Source organism: Syngnathus floridae, chromosome 14, assembly GCF_059516105.1.
Source record: "Syngnathus floridae isolate MCC-2025c chromosome 14, RoL_Sflo_1.0, whole genome shotgun sequence".
NCBI classification, from domain to species: Eukaryota; Metazoa; Chordata; class Actinopteri; order Syngnathiformes; family Syngnathidae; genus Syngnathus; species Syngnathus floridae.
The window spans coordinates 11,537,941-11,556,733 of NC_142426.1; the positions used below are offsets into that span (position 1 = coordinate 11,537,941).

Genomic DNA, 18,793 nt, shown 5'->3' on the forward strand with positions numbered 1-18,793 from the left:
ACCACACCCACACATAAGAGGCATCGACCACAAGACTGGTGAGATAACGTCTCAGATGGTGTCGGATAAATTAACCACAAATAGAGAAATGCGGCTAACAGTGGGGCTAACATACTTGGGCAAATTTGTGCATGTCAAACCACAAATATGCAAGGGTTCACTGTTGTAAATATCTGGTTGGTTATTTATTTAAGTATTTTTTTTTAATTGTATTTTGTTGTGCTTTAATGTAAATTGCTCTTTTAGCCCTCCAAAAATACATGCTGTGTTTTTTACGGAGTACTGTATATTAGGTATTGATTGGTTCTTAAATTGCAAGGTGATAGTGGCGGTATTATCGAGATGGATTAAGTCGGGTGAGTCCCCATTGAAGGCCCATGTACCAAATACCGCCCCCTCCCACACACACATTGTCCAAATGAAAATCACAATAGCTGCTGCTTCATGAAAGATGGGGGAGCTGCTTAGTCATTTGAGTCGTCAGAGCAAATCAAACTAATGATCTTCACTATTGGAGATAAATTCCAGCGATGGGCGCAGAGCCCTGCTTCTCCGGCTACCGTGGCTGGCAGTGCCTATCTCCCACAAAGCATCTCCACCCTGCCCTTGGTATCATTTCACACCGGCTGCATCCAGCAGCCCGGTTTGAGTCACGACTTGTCTCTTATCGCTCCCATCGCAGCATCATGTCTACGTTTACACCAACGAGTATGGCGTCTCTCTCGCTCGCTCACTCTCAACCAGTACGTCACTTGGTTGAAACGTCGAATGGAGCTCCGGCGCTGTCCCTGCAGGATACCATATCCGATTTTTTTTTTTTCTCTACTGAAAGCAAAATCATCTTTGCCAACACCGAGACCTTTGGGGCACCGCAACAGGACGTTATATGACTTACATTACCGTGTGCGCTCGGGTGGGATAAAACTCAGCTTAAGCAAACAAATGTTGAACTGCGGTTCACTACTGGAGGGACACGGACGTTTATCTGAATGATATTATGACACTTTGATGATCAGGTGGTTTGAGAGAATATCATAAAAGAGACACCCCCCTTCCAGTTTCATATTTCCAAACAGGCTTTTGCAGTGTCAACGAGTTTGGGCAAGACACCAAGCTCTGAGATGTAACGCCAGTTAAATCACCCATTTAATGCTGGCAAGGTAAAATGACGGATGGTTTTTAAAGGACATCTGGCAACCACACTGCACAAATTAGTGTACGATGGCCTAAAGCTTAAAAGGGAACGACGCGATCCCACGTTAATTGTGTGGATATATTCCAGCCGCATTCATTCTAGGAAATCAAAAAATAAAATAAAATAAAATTCGAATGTATGGCGAGACCATGTAAAAACAGTCATGCAATCATTTTAAAAACAACTGCTAATTTTACACGGTTGCGAATAAACTATTACACTGAAAGCTGGCGAGTTTAGAGTAGTGAGAAAGAAAAAAAAAAGTGGAATAAGCAAGGCAGAGAAGATGTGCGCTTTGGCTAGTCAGTGAAAGAGTGTTTATTTGAGTGTCCGGGAGTTGTAAAGTTAGATTTAATTATTCATGCGGAAACAGTAACATTGCTGCCCAAACTAACAAATGAAACTCCATCTTGCCAAGAAACTCACACAGGTCACAGCAGCCAATTACTTAATGAAAATGATCAGGTTTCTAATGCGGCCCTGGGATGCGGCTGTGGATCCCGGCAGACATAAAACAGAGTGGACCTCTGTGTTAAGGCTAAGTGTGCCACCGTTGCAGTCTCTGGAGCCTTCCGTGCCCCATACGGCCGAGCGTTCCGAATGACTTGTGCCAACGTGTGATATACGATGTGACCACGTCATTACAATCATTTCTGCTAGTGTACACGGTAATGGGGAAAGGTGAAAGAAAATACATCAAGAGCACAATCAAATGTTGATGTGGACAGATGTGATTGACAGAGAGCAGCGAAAAGCCGTAGAAGCAATTTTTCAATATCTGTCTTTTGCAAAAGACGTAGTGCGGGGGCAAGCACACTTGGCGCACTGCAGATTGCGCAATCCCTCTCTGACTGGTTTGAGGAGGCTCCTAATTGATAAGTGTTGGTTTCTGTCTCCGATATGATGATTTCATACACTTATGATTTTGCATCGTGAGGCTAATGGATTCAATAGTCGTGCTGCAAATCTAGTTTTGCAGGAAAATTTCCAGGAGCAAAAGTGAAATAAAATATATATACGTATATCAAAATAAAATATTCTATTTGAAACAATTATTGTTTTGGCCACTGACTTAATTACTGACTTAAGTTCTCTAGACTTGAAAGCAAACACGGTGAAGCAGTTATGCTGCAAATGGATGAACTGAAGTGAAGATGCGTTTAAATTCAGATTGAATTTTTTTTTCCCATGCCAAGCATTTTTAAATCAATGTAACTGTATGGTTATTAGTAATTTCAGAAAGCTAGTTTCCAGCTTTATTTTTCTAAATTTATTTCTTCAAACTTTGAATGTCAATCTTCATTAAAAGTCATTTTGCTTTCGTTTTCTCTGTTTTGCTTTGCTTTTGAAAGTTTCTAGAGTTGTTTTGTTCAGTTGCCTTGTGTATGACGTGCAAAATAAATCAAGCTGTCTGTCCATTTGCCTCATGTGACCCAACAATGTATGCGCCATTAAAACGGTTCATTGAGGGTTGCTTGGATGTTAATATTTGACGGGCTCGTGGTGAAGTGCCAGTAAAGTGCAGGGTGGTTAGGGCAACGTCAACAAAGTAGATCTGTCGGATCCACGGCGGCTTGAGTTGATCGCCCAATTCCCACACCTTTCTTCCTCTCCACATCGTCGTCCCAGCAAATGCGATTGCTCCGCTGCAACCTGTGCGCATAGCAGGGGCATGGAGCCATCATCCCCAGTCGAAGGCGGTGTTTTGGCACAACTGTGACGTTATAAGGCAGTTCCCGGCCAGAGCTACCAATGATACAAGTCGCTTCTATTCCGCCGGGCTGGTCGCAATGAACGGGCGTCGGAGCAGTGCACGGCAAAGGAGCAACCAGAGCGGGACTCGGCCATCAGGGGGATGCGGCATCGGTACGCGGGAGCTGTCTATCAGCACCAGATCCCCCAGCAGAAGCGAGCCAGCAGCAGCAGCAGCAGCAACAACAGCAGCAGCAACGGCGGCAGCGGCAGCAAGCCGAGCGGGGAGCCAGACGCGCCTGTTTTCAGCCTGCCGCCCCCGCCCTCTTCTTGTCACCACCGCGACCGCGCTTCGACTACCGACGTTCACCGGCGGAGCCTCCAGGAGCTCCCGTGCGTGAGCCAGCCCACGCCGAGAGCGCCGCACGGCAGAGACACGCCGCCTCGGGCGGGCTCCCGCGACAGCGCCCGCCGAGAGCGAGGTGTCACCGAAGGCAGCACCGGGGAGCCGGCCACTTTGAAGCAGGAGCCCTGGGCCCCGGCCCCGGTTTTTTCGAACTGCCACTGCAGTTTTTCCACGCAGGAGGCGACCCATTCACAAAACCAGCACCATCGCGTCGCACCACCGCAGCCCTCCCCACCTTTCCCCCCGCCTATACCGCCACCACCGAGCACCACCTCCTCCTCCTCACTGCTGTTTTCTCGGGAATCCAAACAGGGGGATCGTCTGGGAAGGAGTGCCAATAATTACCAACAGGCAAGCATCGTGGAACGCTGCAGGGGAGGAGGAGGAGCAGTGGGGCAACGAGACCACAGGCAGTTGCAGCAGCAACAGCAGCAGCAGCAGCACTGTCATCCAAGACTCCCACAGAGGGACTCCTCCCCTGAAGGAATCTGTGCAAACTCACAGAAAAGGTGCACTGACAGAAGAGCGCTCGAGCCTCAGACGCAGGAGCAACAGATACCACAATTAAGAGCGCGGCAGCAGCTACTAGTGGGCAGTAGCTTGCCTATCAACCACTGCGCCAGCGGCTCTGGTGAGCTATGTAGGACTCACCAAGCTCCACTGCTGCAACGGCAGCAGCAGCAGCAGCAGCAGCAGCCGCCGCCGCCGCCGCAGCAGCAGCAACAGCAGCAGCAGCCGCCGCCGCCGCCGCCGCAGCAGCAGCAACAGCAGCAACAGCAGCAACAGCAACAGCAGCAGCAGCAGGAGCAGCAGCAGCAGTGGCAGCAGCAGCAGCGGCAGCAGCAGCAGCACCAACATCAGCAGCAGAAGAGCACACCGGGGCATCACTGTGAAGCCCGAGACCGCAATAAGTACGCGAGGACCCCCGCACCAGGCGACCCGCACGGCGCAACGCCCCCGGCGACAGAGCAGGCGGACGCGGCCAAGTCGAGCGCGACTGGCAGCAGCAACCACAGCAACAGCAACAGCAGCAGAGAGAGCCCCAACTACGGCTCCAGCTATCACCTGTGGCCCGAGAGCCCGCATAAAGGAGAGGAGAGGATACGCATCGAGCTTCACAAGGTAGATCGCACGCTCATGTGTCATGAAATTGTCAATGACATGCACAAATTTGGACTCAATGACCACGCCTGGCGTATTTGCAGCTTTTCGGGGGGTTATGTGCCTTCTCTAGAAGGTCGCTATGATACGACTGCTTGTTTGCAAGCGGGGAAAAGACGTCATATGTCTTCTTTACAATCTAACGCGCTCTTCACGTTATGTCTCAGTTGGCCCCGTGAGCGCGCACACACACACACACCTGTTCCATGTTGCGGTGTTGTTTTGCTATTGCACACAACACAGCCCACTGAAATATTCAAATGAGGCTCCCATGGCAGGTGATTCCGCAAACAAAAGCGCCTGTTGTTTCCCCGGCTCTGACGGGGAAGCATTTTCATGTTTGGGCTTCTGCTCAGTGTCAGCTTTAATGTGGCCGCGGCCGGCTGGAACTGCACCTGTCACTGCATGGCAAGGCCTCCACATTCCTCCCAACTCACTTCAGACAGCGCAGCGCGTATGCTTACAAGGTGGAGTACGACAGAGGCCTTTTTTTGTCCGAATTCTGCCTCCTTACTGTGGCTCGATTCACAATTGGAGGACCATTTAAGCACAGACCATTCATTTTGTTCTAATTCATCGCTGCTTCTTCTCGTGGGTACCATCTGAGGCAGTGTCATGCAATCATGCAGACACAAATGAAGAAGACTTTCACAACTACTTTAAGCACGTGGTAGATTGCAGTGATATTAGTAGTTTAACGCAGAGGATAAATAATGTATGCCAGATGAATTGTTCATATGTGTTGTTGTGTGTTTTCTATTGAGCAAAAGTCATCTGCAGTGTTTTCTCTCGTGTTAGCATTAAGCTAGCAGACTTTAAGGCAAAGTAATGTGGTTGTTTTAAATGCGCAATGTGACATTGTCTTTGTTTTATGTTTAGTTTAACAGTAAACTGCAACTTGGTGTGGCGCTAAACAGCATGAAGCATGAATTGTTCACTAGCTGGCAAACTGTTGCTTGTTGTCAAGTGAGCTGAGGTCTCGGCCATCATACGGCATCATATTTCAAATTCATAAGTCAAAGCAAAAAAAAAAAAGATGGCTCTTTTCTTGAAACACTTTTTAATTAGGTTGTTCCTATCTCAAGGCACAAATATATTACTCATATTACAGTTGGTTAAAAGTAATGGTAAAAAAAAAATCAAAGCTAAAATCTGAGTTGTTTTTTTTTTGAACATTTAATTTTGTGATTCTTTCACATACCACTCAATATAGTATGATGGATAAGACGAGAGCATGAGCCTCAGATGGCTTGTTTGTAATATTTTTAAAAATGTGACAATGAATGTGTCAAGAAGGCCGCTATTTTGTTTGCTTGAAAGATTCTAAATAACAACATGAATATAGACATCCTGAGTAAATTATGTCAGACAGGAATCATAAAATAAACTCTTGCAGGGCATTAAATCAACGGTCGAGGGAAAGTGGGAGAGTTACGCTGCCAAGATCTTAGCTATCAGACACTTTGGATATACTGGAAAGTATTCTGGTTTTGTATGTTCAGCTCTTGAAGAAAGGTTGAGTTGTAGTCTGTAGCCAACAAGCAAAAGACAAGAAAGTCACGTTATTTCTAAAAAACAAAAAGCGTTATGAGATTAAATGCAAACATACTGCACGTTGAAAAACTTTGAAGCAAATTATGCACATTTTGAACACCTAGTGATTCTTTTTAATACCACTAGAGGGCGTTTTCATACAGCTAGAGGTCAAAATGCTTAACTGAGCTTTTTTTGGTCAGGCATGTTATTATATGCACAATATATGCAATATATTATCAAATGTAATTATAACAAGGACCTCGAGACCAGCGATGCCAGTAACTCATTAAACTTAGGTAACGCATCAAACAATGAAGGAAGGAGAGGGATTTGTATTTGTAAGCTAAAATATGCTGTTGACATTTTTTTAGACTCCATCAAAAACAAGAAAAATAAATAAAACTCCACACAGATACAGCTCAGTTATGCATACAATCTTAAAGAGCAAGTCCCACCAGATTTGGGAAAGAGAAAATTCCATCAGATTTGGTCCCCAAATGTAATCATTGTGTAAAAACAACGTACATTATGAATGTTGAGGTTTGCCTTTAAAATAAAACATGAACATAGTATGTCCAATGCAGTCCAGATAGATTGTCTTTTTTAAAAATGTATTAAAAACAAGAAACCATTTAAGTGAAATCTAGAGAACACATCATTTTCTAAGTACAAATAATTATGGTAAGTCAATCAGGTTGTTTTTACTTTTAATAAAAACGAATATTCTCAAGTGTAACTGTTAAGATGAACTTCCAATTAAGTGGCAAAATTCGGTATCATTTTATTATGAAGCAGGGTTGTCAGTATCTTCAAAATAGAACAAAGTAACTTGTAAAGTTACTTTTGAAATCAAGTCATCAGTAAAGTAACGAAATGAAAGTAATCAAGAAAATAAACTAATTTACTTTTTCAAGTTAAATGTGGCAACTTTGTTGTGATTCAGTGCGACAAAATAACACTGAATGAAATTAGAACATGGCTGCACATTTCATTTAACTAGTGGTCAGCACACCCGCCTCAAGAGTTCCAGATTCAGGATTCAAACCTTGGCTTTGGGTTTGGTGCACTTAAGAGTGTGAATGTTTTTTTTGTCTGTGTGCCCTGCATTTGCCTGGCGACCAGTCCAAGGTGTACTCCTTCTCTCGTACCAACTCCAGCTCACCCGCGACCGTAATGAGGACAATCCAGTCGAAAATGAATATATGCATATAATAACACTTCAGATCTCAATGCAGTCTAACAATAGCACTGTTTGTCCTTAATTGGTTTTGACATATTTCCATTTTGGTCTAAAGCCTCATGAAACAATTATCTCCCAACTTCCACCCTTGCAATACTGCCACCATTAATTGCGCAATTTGTATTTTTTACCGCATGAGAACATTCTCAAGATGTCTGACGGGATGCATATTAAAAAGATAAGGGCTCATTTCCCTTTTAGCAAGAGCCTCAAAACTGTCGCCCCTCAGCGTTTGTGCAAGGAGCCGGTGAGGTCAACTTTTTACATGACAAGAGAGTCAAGACAAGAACAGAAGGAGGCATCCAAATAAATGCACCGGGCGATGCTGCAGCTGGCACTGGTAACAAAAGGTGGGACAGCAAGCCACCTTCAACAACTCTTCCAAACTTCCGTTTTGGAGAATCAGCAAAAATGACTGACGGAAAAGTAGCCTTTGTTATGAGCTGTCATCATTCTGTCTTGTCGAGTCCTATTATTACCGACTTGTCATTGGTACTGTTGTTGTTTACTAGTGCAGCTTTTCCCAATTAATTCAATTGCACACTTTGACTCACATGACCCTTAAATGTAAAGTTAAAAAATGTCTATCCAATATTGTTGTTTAAAATATGTTCTGAGCCTGGGGTGTCAAATTTGGCCTGCAGTGTAACTATATTTGGCCCGCGAAGATAACCTGTGCATCAACTTTGTGTCAATACTAAAATTGCAAGTTTTTCAAAACTTTTGAAATAGCAATTTTTTTTACCATTCATCTTTTCAAAACTGTAAACCGTTCTTACTAGTCTCTGATTTCAAAACTAGTTATTCAGCAGTTTGTTGGGTAGCCTATACTGTATATAATATGAGCCGTTCACACAGTTATTCGGGTTGACAGTCACAATGGCCCTACGAAGGAAACTATGATGTAACAAAAATAAGTTTGACACCCCTGTTCTAAGCAGTCAAACAGGGGGCGGCCATTTTGCTCCTTGAAATCACTGGGTTATCATGATTATGCGAAAGAGGACATTTTTAAATTCTCATTTAGCCATGCTTGTATGCTAGCAAGGGCATGACTGGCAAAATGATACAGTCGAGGGAAACCAGTGACGCTATTGCACATTCAACGAAAATATGAGCACTTTTAAGTCAAAATTTGGGTGGTGATCATCTCTTAATGAGGCAGCCCATAGCTTCCCAGGCCCTGTTTGAAATCCCATAAACAAAACACTTGTGACAGAACAAGCCTGATAAAGTGTATACAATTACAATATCCCAAAGCACACCCTGAAACTTAATAGCGAGCCCACTGAACCGGTAGGGGGGGTAGCGCCATATTGTGTCCTGCCTCAATAACATTGTGCTTTGAAAGATGCATTACTGCGTCCATTGTGATAGGCTGTGTAAGTACTCTAATGCCTGCCACTTACTGCTATGGTGATATCCCTTGCAGGGACATCGTCGTCTACCGAAACAAAAATGGTGGATTTGTTGATATCGAGAAAGGCTTCTTTTCCAACAAAGAACATAAGTCTTGCTTTCAACGTAATAATGTCGAAATAAACGAAATAAGATTCCTTGAGAAATGAAACAAAACTAGGTGCAGAAAAAAAATTCCTGAATCAGCAACTTTAACTAACTGGATCTGCACCAAAGTGTAATGAGTGTGTCTCCACAAAGTCTCACGGAACTAAGTGAATTAGTATTTGTGTAATCCTGCAAACAAACAAAACATTCTGGAATGCCTCCAAAATGTAATGGATTGTTCTTTAGGTGATTGTCTAGCAGTCCACTAAAGTTAATCAAAATCATCAGATTTTTTTTTCCCTCGTGTATTCCACAAACTTAAAAGTACACATGAAAAAATGTTTGAGGCGCCACTCTTTTGTTTACTGCACGACAAACAAAATGCTGCAAATGGCGTGGAAGAAACCGATTGCCCAGTAAATTAATTAGTCTTTTTTTTCAGATAAAACCTCAACTACAATTCCTGGTATTTATAAAAAATTACAAAACAAGCATGTTAAACTACCAACCGATAAATTGACATTACTGCAGGTTTTATCTGAATAGCACAACAGGCTTTTAATAGTTTTTTCTGCTAGTCAGATATACGTCTTTTTATTTTTGTAATTGATGTCATGTATTTTTGTTGTCAGATGTTGAATCCCTCCAAGATGTATCGCTCCAATAAAAGACGATTGGATACGTATCTCGATATATTCCAAAGTGGAACGATTCCATTCGGTTTGATTCGATGCACTCGCATTGGTTTCAATCAAAAGCAAACGTTCTTTATGATTGGCTTCAACATCTGCCATGTTGCTAGACTGCAACCCAAATTTAGAATTTTGACCAGCCTGTTATTTGTACAAGTAATGTGTTTGTCTTGGCTTTGAAACGACGTTTGAGCATTGTTGCCCCGATAACTAATGCCTCGGTAAACCTCATGTCGCTCGGAACTTTCTCTATCGTGCCACTCAGTGTTGTCACAGGGCCTCCTTTTTGTTTTCCTGCCATTAGGCGCCCGTCTTTCCACCGACGTTTGCATTTGTGCCCGCGCGGACAGCCAACACCTTGAAAGTAAACACAACGGCGCCGAACAATTAAATGTCAGGCTCGGGGAAGATCCGAGTTCACATCCTCTGTATGTGACGAGGCCTGCTGTTGATAACTGATAACAATTGTATGAAAAGAAGGCGCTGCGTCGTGTGTGTGTGTGTGTGGCTCTCGGTTTTCGGCAGCAGCTGGCACCACACACGCTTGGTGAGTATGAATGTGAAGCGCTTTTAATAATTGATGGGTGTTATTTTTATTTTTTTGGAGTTATTTTTGCGTCTAAGTGCTACTGCTCTGACTGAAATAGTTGCGTTACCACTTGCATGTTGCCATGGCGAGAGCAGCCGGGTGTTGCGTAGCGGCGGCTCTCTCGAGGGTTAGAGTTTGGTCGAGCGTTTGCGTGCAAGATTGTGTTTTGGGTTTACAAGTCGTTCCTCGCACATGCTTGCACACGTGTACGCCGTCGGCTGACCCGCTCGGGCACAAAAAGAACGATACGACGGCCGGTGTTCTAATGGTGCTCCACTTGATAGAGTTCATTCGCTTAGCGTTTCGTTTGAGTGAGCGGGCACAAGGAGAGGCGTATTGAATTACTTGCGGTCCAGTTGAATACAAAGAGTGGAAAGGAAGCGTGTTCGGGGTTTCCTCAGTCGCCGTGAGCCTCGCTGCTTACTCACAGACTGAGTCACCTAGCAGCACGTGTATTTCTTTTGCAGTGAAATTTGGACCTCAGCCAATTTTACGTGTTTGAAAGTACATCGGCATTATTTTTTTTAAATCAGTAGTCACCTGGAGAAATGGACGCTGAAAATCGTAGTTATACGTAGGCATAGGAACGCTATACAATAAAATGTATTTTCCGGATGGAGGCGTAGCTGGCTAGCTAACTGCATGAATTTGCGCCGTGGCCAGCTAACTGCGTGAATTTGCGCCGTGGCTTGCTAACTGCATGAATTTGTGCGACACTGAAGTTCTTATATAGAAGGGGAGTGGTCACTGTTCAGCCACACCCACAAAACCAGGACCACAGTAATGGTGAAAAAGTTTACCGTATTGGCCCGAATATAAGACGACCCTGATTATAAGACAACCCCCTCTTTTTCAAGACTCAAGTTTGAGATGGTGCTACCGCTATTTTTATTTTTTTGCTTCGTGACAGGGGTTCACTTTGGCCAGGGGTGTTAAGTTCAGCATTCGCGTTAAAGATATCTGGCGCCATCTAGTGTTGTGAATGGGTATAATGTCTAGACACCGAATGTAAGATGACCCTCACCTTTTCAGTCTTATTTCAATGCAAAAAACACCGTCTTATATTCGGGCCAATACGGTATTTTCAGCAATTATTTTCAAAAATGTATTTCGACGCAAATCTCTGAATTTACCTTACTAAATGGCCTTGGCTCATTTCCACAGTCATTCCTGAGAGATGGTGGTCAAGAGATGCCAGGAATATAATGAATCACTAAAGTGCATAAGCTTTATGGCTAATTAGCTTATTGATCCGAGGTTGTTCCTACATGAAGGCATGATCACAACACAAAAGACGACGCGAGTGTGAGTTATGCAGCTGTAAGCAGATAATTGTCGCTCACCGTGAGGCCAGGAGCGATTCAGCTGTACGTGTGTGTCAAAGCGCAGGTGCGTGTGTGTTTACTTCCCCATTTTGTCACCCTCCTTGCGTCATTTCAATATTGTCTGCTGGTTATTTGTGAATGTTTGCAAGATGCAGCAATGTGTTATTTCATCCTATTTTGTTGGCTCTATCAGCCGCCTGCCAGCCCAGGAAGAGACACAATTTGGAAAAGCTTCTCCTACTATTGTGGTTGTGTTTGCTTTGTGTGTTTTGTACTGTAGGCAACACAAGCTCCCTTTTTGGAGACGCTAACTTTCATCATCAGGTTTACTGCACGACTTTATGCAGAGAACATGATACTCAACGATTGCTGTGTAAAACTCAATCACATACTCTTCCGGCCACAGTTAAACATTCACGGTGAACAATGTTGAAAAGCATTCAGTCTGTGCCTTGTGAGAAAATGGCAAATTGAAGTTATTTGTACTAGCAAGAATAATTCAATGGGAAGAAGGTCCAAACAAAATCCCTCAGTCAATGATCTATACGCGTGTTTAAATATGCAAAACGTGTGTGCTTGTCTCCTGCCAACCACAGTGGCTCCTTTCCATCGCACAGGCTTCAAAAACACAAGACAATCTGAATGGAACCGGACTTAAAAAAAAAAAAAAACCTAGCTGAACAAACATGGATAAAGCAGTTGTTGGGAGTGTGGAAAATTCATCTCAGCTACCTTTTCTTATGTGCTTCTTAAAATATGTCAAGAAAAGCCTACTGGAACATCTGAAATTTATTTAGAGTTAATGAAAGGCACTTGAACTATTGGATAGATTAAAAAAAATCAATTGCCTTGTATATATGTCACATTCATGGCAGAAAACAATTTGAAGCGATATATCAGTCTCCTGGCATTTGAACAGCGAAGCGCGTGTGTGTGTGTGTGCGTGCATGTGTGTGTGTGTGTGTGCTACACTCGTATTCGCACAATCAAGTGGGATCTAAACACGCATCCGAGCGAGCCAGGGCACCATCAGTGATTCCCAATAAAACCAATGTGGTGCCTATCACGCAGATGCCCGAGACAACAGGCGTGATAACACATATTCCTCAGGTCATTTTATCCAATCAGATGTGGGAAAGGCAAAACAAACAAAACAAAATATTGCCGCCAAAAGGAAGCTCAACATTCAGAATCAAATTTGATCACAAATCTATGCTGAATTCCAGGTACGTGATTCCCAAGTGTTCTTTTTTGTGTCGATACAACAATTATGTTGACATGAACTGCTTTAACATTTTTCAAAATAGGAACTTCAATTAATATTATCCATCTCAATCAATCTTATACGTGCTTCAAATATTTAATTCCATTTCAGAAACCCTAATCCTCCTAAAAGATATATGGATATGATCATAAATTTCAGTAACACGCCTGTTTGATGTCATTTTCTTGTCGGTTTCCCACAATTTTGGCATGATGTCCTCTTCCTCTCTATTTGTCTCCCTGTGCCTCTTTGTGGCTGACTGGTTTCTATGGTGTTTGCCTCTCTGCGTGCTGTAGTTCCTAAACAGCTGCTCTAGCCTCCATTATCAGCCACCCACCGACTGTTAACCCCTCGATGGGCCTGTGGTCCGCACGCTTCCCTCTTTGTCGCAGGCATTTTCACTTTAACCCTTTCACAAACAAAGCCACCCATCTGCGCCTGCTTTTTTTTTCCAACGAGAGTCCATTTTCACCATCTCTTCTTTTCCATAAAAGCAATTTACGCTAAAGAGCCCAAGGGGCATTAGGCAAATGCGGCTCTCCATAACAAAAAAAGTCCTGCTGGGAAACTGTGGCTTAAGGGCATGAGTACAATTTTCTGAACTTTTATCATGGACGATGTAATAGAGGGCCATGAAAGAAAGCTGTTGTCGTGTGTGCGGTTTCTGATCTGGGGTTCAATCGGCTCAGAGATGACTTCCAGGGCTGTAAAGTACAAAATGTGAGTGTCCTGCTATGTTTGACTTTAGCCTAAGAAAAGTGGGTGGCTGGGAGAAGATAAGAATATTCAATTAGCTTGACTGGATGGAAGATGAGTGCAGCAGACGCGATGCTGGAGCCGGGTGACATATGGTGAGAGTTGTCTCGATGAGGGGAGGCCAATGAAACCTGATATCGGCTCATTTCTAATTTTCTCATTGCCGTGTTAAATGTTTGGGAGCTCAGTTGGGGTTCGTTTTTTAGAGGGAAAAGCAAAAGGTTGATCATTTAAATGTGGAGTATACTGAAGAACATTATTGAGATTTAATAGCAATTGAAATTCATTTGTAAACATTTTTATGCCTGATATTAAAAGGCTGGCTGGATGTAAATTTGTTTTTGCTCCTTGACTTTTCTATGAGTGTGATGTCATTTTCTATGGACAGCACAATTAGCCTTAAAACTTGGTTTTAATTATTACGACTTCATTCCAATCGCAGGTGGCAAATCACTAGTTTTGTCTAAATGAAACTCCTTCAATTCCAAAGGGTAATATCTTAGCAACAGAGATCCTACAAGCTGGTGTCAAAGCACTCATTATGTCTAAACAATGCTCCCCAATTCACAATAAAATGCATTTCAATGTCTGCGAACTGTCATGACTTGGCCAATTCTCTGAATCTAAAAATAGAAATCTTTCCCCCATTTATTTCTGAACCGGCTGTAGATATGCTAATGATCTCTGTAAAACACGCTGTCTCTGGCCTGAAATAGTGTTTTGTCATTCAAGACGTTTCACCAAGTGTAAAATAGTTCGCTTGGAGTGGCCCTCGTGGTCAAGTCCACTTTTGTTTAAGTACCAATTAGCTGAGATGTACGCTACACCATTCAAGTGACCTTTTTTCTTATTTCTCCCGATATGCATCACGGCATATTGTATTGAGTAGAAGGGGGGGAAAAAAAATGGCTGGAATCAGAGATCCCAATCTAAAACATTTCTCAACACCTTCTGTTCTGTGACTTCATCAGTTGTTAGTTTTGGTTAGTTTATTTTGAAATTAATGACACACCCTAAAATGCTCTTTGCACAATTAGATACACAGATTTTGTGTAGGCAAGACATGACATGTTTCTAAGGACTGTCACAATTAAGAGGTTTAATTTGCACATTATTTTATCAAGCACACTTCACCTTTTATGGCCCCAATCTACAAATGAAGTTTCTAATGACACTCCCTCCCCTGTAATTTGCGCAAAATTGAAATTGTTCCTAATGAGGTGGTGGTTGTCCCACTGGAAAAGTACTTGCCCCCCTCCCCCTCCCGCCAATCACTTAAACCTACTTTTTAAGACACACTCTCGCATGAGGACATGTGCAATAACCTTTTGGGAAGCTAATTATCATAGCATTGAGTCTCTGTTGAGCACAAGGTGTTATTAGTCCCGACAAGAAGACATTCCCCAAGGCGTGTGCCTTTGTCCTTTTTCTTTGCACTTGTTTTTAACAACTTTTTAATCTCGAATTGAAAGCCATGTGAATCATAGATTGGAAAAAATTCGAGGTGTCAAAAATCAATCGACGAATCGCAAATAACGAATCCTGTCCATTAAAATGTGGAAAAACCAAAATCATCCATGTGAAGCATTCATTTTCACGTGTTTGTTGTTTTCGTCACCACGGCGCTCAGGGAGATTTCCGTAATGAATGTGTGGCTTTGCACGCGGCATTTTTTCCTCTGTTCTCATCAGCGAGGAGTAATGATCCACATGCTGGTCGGGGACGGACGTATCAAGCCCGAGTCCTGCTGGCCTGTCACAGAAATGTGGCAGCATCCAGTGGGGAGGGACAAACTGGACAGCGTTGCCCCCGCCTCTTCATCACAGCAGGGCCTGGCAAAGATATCCACCGAGAGCCATGTTCCTTCTTTGTTATTGAGCCTCTCTTTCTTTCCTCTGGTTTTTATGTCCCTTTCACTGCTTGATCTCAATCCAAGTGCGACGCTCTTTCTCCTTTCCTGACGATCCTTTCATGTCAACCACATCTCATGCTAATGGATAATATCAAGTACACTCACTCATGCACATGAATCTTCTCAAACAACCCAAGCTCTTTTGTTTCTGCATCAATATTTAACGGAAGCCAAAGCCTGGCCGAGGTTCGGTTAGCCCTCATATTTTATTTGCTAGTATCTGGACGTGGATTTTGTCGCTGGGCGTTCTGTGGGGACTAACTTGACTGAATCCACATGTGAACTCATGAAAAATGCAACCTCAGAAGTATTTAGCATCAGTTCCAAGGTTGACTTATGTTTCTTTCGTGTGTTTATTTATTTTGTTTTGGCGGAAGAATTGCTATGGTTCTGCTGTGGTTTTTGAGATGCTGTTTTTTAAATTGCAGTTTGAGGAATAATAAGGAGTCAAACCATCAGCAAATGGAAGAGATGCACCATTTTAGATGGAACATTTGCATGTATTTTTATCGAATGTATTAAATCCCTGACGTTCAGGTCAGTTGAGAAGGACTTTCTGGCCCTGACCGTCCATCGCTGTTAAGTTCACACGCACCCAGCCACATATTTTTTTTGGGTGCATAAGCCTTGGAAATCACTGTAAGCCCATACATCACAAAACAATGAGCATTTTCTATTCGATTTGAGCTGGCAGGAGAGAGGCTGAGGGAGAGGAGCGAGGCAGAGAGTTGCCTTCATTTAAACTGTTCTGCACTGAGGCTTTTCAATTTGATTATGAGGCTCCATTTCATAGAGGCTTGGATGCTGCGTGCCATTCAGAATGAAATTGAGCCATTGGTCGCTCGGGCAGGCAACCTTCCTCTGTCTCCGCTGTGGCAGCAACAGGGGCGACGCTGGCCTGCGGTGCCCTTCTGCTGCTCGTTTAGTCAGGTTTCAAGGGAATGTGAAAAGTGATGGCGGGGGTTTAGCCGTCTGGAATGTGATATGAGGGCTTGTGTAGAAATGTCTTTGGAGGATTCTCTTGTTTTTACCGACGGTCAGTACTGGGGTTGGTACTTTGAGATACAACTATAACAGTTTTAAACAATAGAAAGTAGAGCACAAATGGTGCAGCAACACATGTCGACAGAATATAACAATAATCACAGCAATGTATTGTTTATTCTCTACAAGAAATGACCAACCTCAAATAATGAAGCAGTTTAGACTTCTAGTTTCTCTCATTTATTTTGTGTTTTTTTTGTGGTAGGCTAGAATAATTGAAAATGCAAAATGGCTCATTTTTATTCCGCAATACTTACTGTGATGTTTCATTTAAAAAAATACACAATTTAAAATTTAAAGTAATGAACTACTAGAATTGATAAAACAAAGCCAAAATGAAAGATTTGGTGAAAAAAAAAAAATCCAAATGACAAAAACCCACTAATTATTACTCTGACGAATCCCAAACTACTGAGACAGAGTTGACCTGGTTCAATGATAAATGACCACTGGCAAGAGGTAACTAAAGCTGAGCATGTAACAGCAGCCCCGACCCCCTTTTCAGTTATCCTTTACCTTCCTGGATCATTCTCTTTTTACATGTCAGGCTCCCATTTTTGCCCATGACTGTCACAACATGGCCTTATTACGCTGATGTATTGTCATGTAAATGGGAATTGGAAACCAAATTATGCGGCTACAATATTGTGTCGTGTCTTCAGAAAAGGTTTTTCTTTTACTGCATTACACATGTCAATAACACTAACGAACAATTGACATTATAAAAGGAAGTGACCAATTTGCTGCAACATTAACCCTTTGGCCGCACATTGTCAACAAGAATTCAGGCTTGTCCAGCTTCCAAGAATAATTTGTCTTAAGCAGAAAATGACTTTTCCAATTAAAATGTATGAGACCCTAACTCATGACAAAGAAAATCTGTTCCTTATCGTGAGAAAAACAGTGGTAGTAGCTAGCTGTTGGTTTATCCGGTCATCTAGAATTAAAAATTAAATTTAAAAAAAATTATCAATTAATATATTATTTTTGAATGTACAAGCAGTTATGCCAAATCTGGTATAAAGTCTTCAGGAATTTTAACAAAACACATCTGCAATAGTGTTAAACGTTAGCCGCATTCACTCCGTCCAAATCTCGCATATCGACGGCGACAAAGTGGAAAGCAGTTGTATCGTCTTCAAAGCTAGACCTTCTGTCAAACTCTAAAACAATATCACAGACAATTACATATCCAGCGCGTCGAAGAAAAGAGCAAGTTAAAAATACTCCAGGTGCTTTGAGAGACATTTTTAGTCTGGAGGCATTTAAATCTTGGGAGGCGTACAGTCCAACAAAAGTGATGCTTACACATTCAAAAGACTGACAGGCTGAGCTACTGCGCATCTAAGAACCAGTTAAGGCACTCACAAAGACATTTTAAATATTTATGGCGGAATTGATTTTCGGGGGCCTTTCCTAATCCCTTTCAATGAAATGCTATAGCAGTTTAATTTTCCCAATCAATATCCCTCAAGCTTTGCTAATGATGTTCGTGGTGTATAGTGTTTTAAGCACTTTTTGATATTCAAATTCCACTATTTGATATTTCCCTTCATTAAAACCCATAGTTCACTTACTGTACAGTCTTCAGTGTGTACAAGTGTCCTAATGGCACAGATTAAAAGGCAATTTAATACAGAAAAGGGGATTAGCAACACTATGGGCTGCACTAATCCTTAACCTTCAATCCTGTTCTCATAGAGCCACAATATGCACACGACGATAGCATCGCAGGACTGGAGTTGGTACATTTCCATTAGGGTCTCCGGTCTTTATTCCCACCAGCGTATTTAAAGGCATTAGGGATGCTCTGTCAAGGCTAATAAAGTGCATCAGTGCTATCATCACACACACCAACTAGTTTCAGAAAAAGGCACTGTTCCATGTGAAGTTTTCATAACCCATTTAGATAATCTTGCCTTAGTCTCTGGAGAATAGACAGGCAGATAGATGCAATCCTGACCTTTGCACAGATTTATTTTTTTTTGTCTGCAGAACTGGAAAAGACACTTTCAAGAGATAAACACAATAGTGCAAGCCTTGTTATGTGTATAGGGGAAAACATATTTTTATTACTGTGCAAATTAATAAATATTCCCTACTCTGATTTGATCTACATGTGCCCCTGCACCATGACTGATTTGAGAAGGTTCCTTCCTCTGGATTGTGCAGACTGCTACTCTGCTCAGCAGAGAAAGTCAGGAAAGCATCAATCTTTCATACCTAAATTTGTGCAGGGCAAAGATTCAATTTTCTGCACTTTAGTCTCCACTATTGGTTATATACAGTAGTTCTATTTATACATTAAGGTACATTCATTATTTATTCCTTTTAGAGCAACTTTCATGTATTTGTACTTTCAGCACGCAAGCTGGCGTCCAGATGCAGCACAAAACCGAATGTTGTTTAACACACTTTCGACAACAAGAGTCTACGTTATACCACTCCCCCCAAAAATGACAGCAGAGAACTACT

At 42.5% G+C, this 18,793-nt stretch overlaps 1 protein-coding gene and 1 long non-coding RNA gene across 7 annotated transcripts in view; one reads left to right on the forward strand and one right to left on the reverse strand.

The window, feature by feature from the left end:
* The window catches only part of LOC148387770 (uncharacterized), a 65,148-nt gene that overhangs the window by 17,797 nt on the left and 28,558 nt on the right, over positions 1-18,793 (reverse strand). Inside the window, exon 4 of one of the 4 annotated variants that reach the window (XR_015862826.1) lies at positions 5,637-5,982. The exons of 2 other annotated variants lie outside the window; for them this stretch is intronic. This is a non-coding gene — a long non-coding RNA (uncharacterized LOC148387770). Of the gene's footprint in view, positions 1-5,636; positions 6,023-18,793 lie in introns of those variants that run through there. One more of the 4 variants, XR_015862824.1, reaches the window with a different exon arrangement.
* The window catches only part of kcnn1a (potassium intermediate/small conductance calcium-activated channel, subfamily N, member 1a), a 37,496-nt gene continuing 21,496 nt past the window's right edge, over positions 2,794-18,793 (forward strand). Inside the window, exon 1 of one of the 3 annotated variants that reach the window (XR_015862823.1) lies at positions 2,794-4,415. Coding sequence is in view for 2 of the 3 variants with exons in the window: in XM_088397275.1 (XP_088253401.1) it covers positions 3,051-4,415 (1,365 nt within the window). In the remaining variant the exon portion in view is untranslated. Of the gene's footprint in view, positions 4,416-9,868; positions 9,976-18,793 lie in introns of those variants that run through there. The other 2 variants (XM_088397275.1, XM_088397276.1) reach the window with 2 other exon arrangements.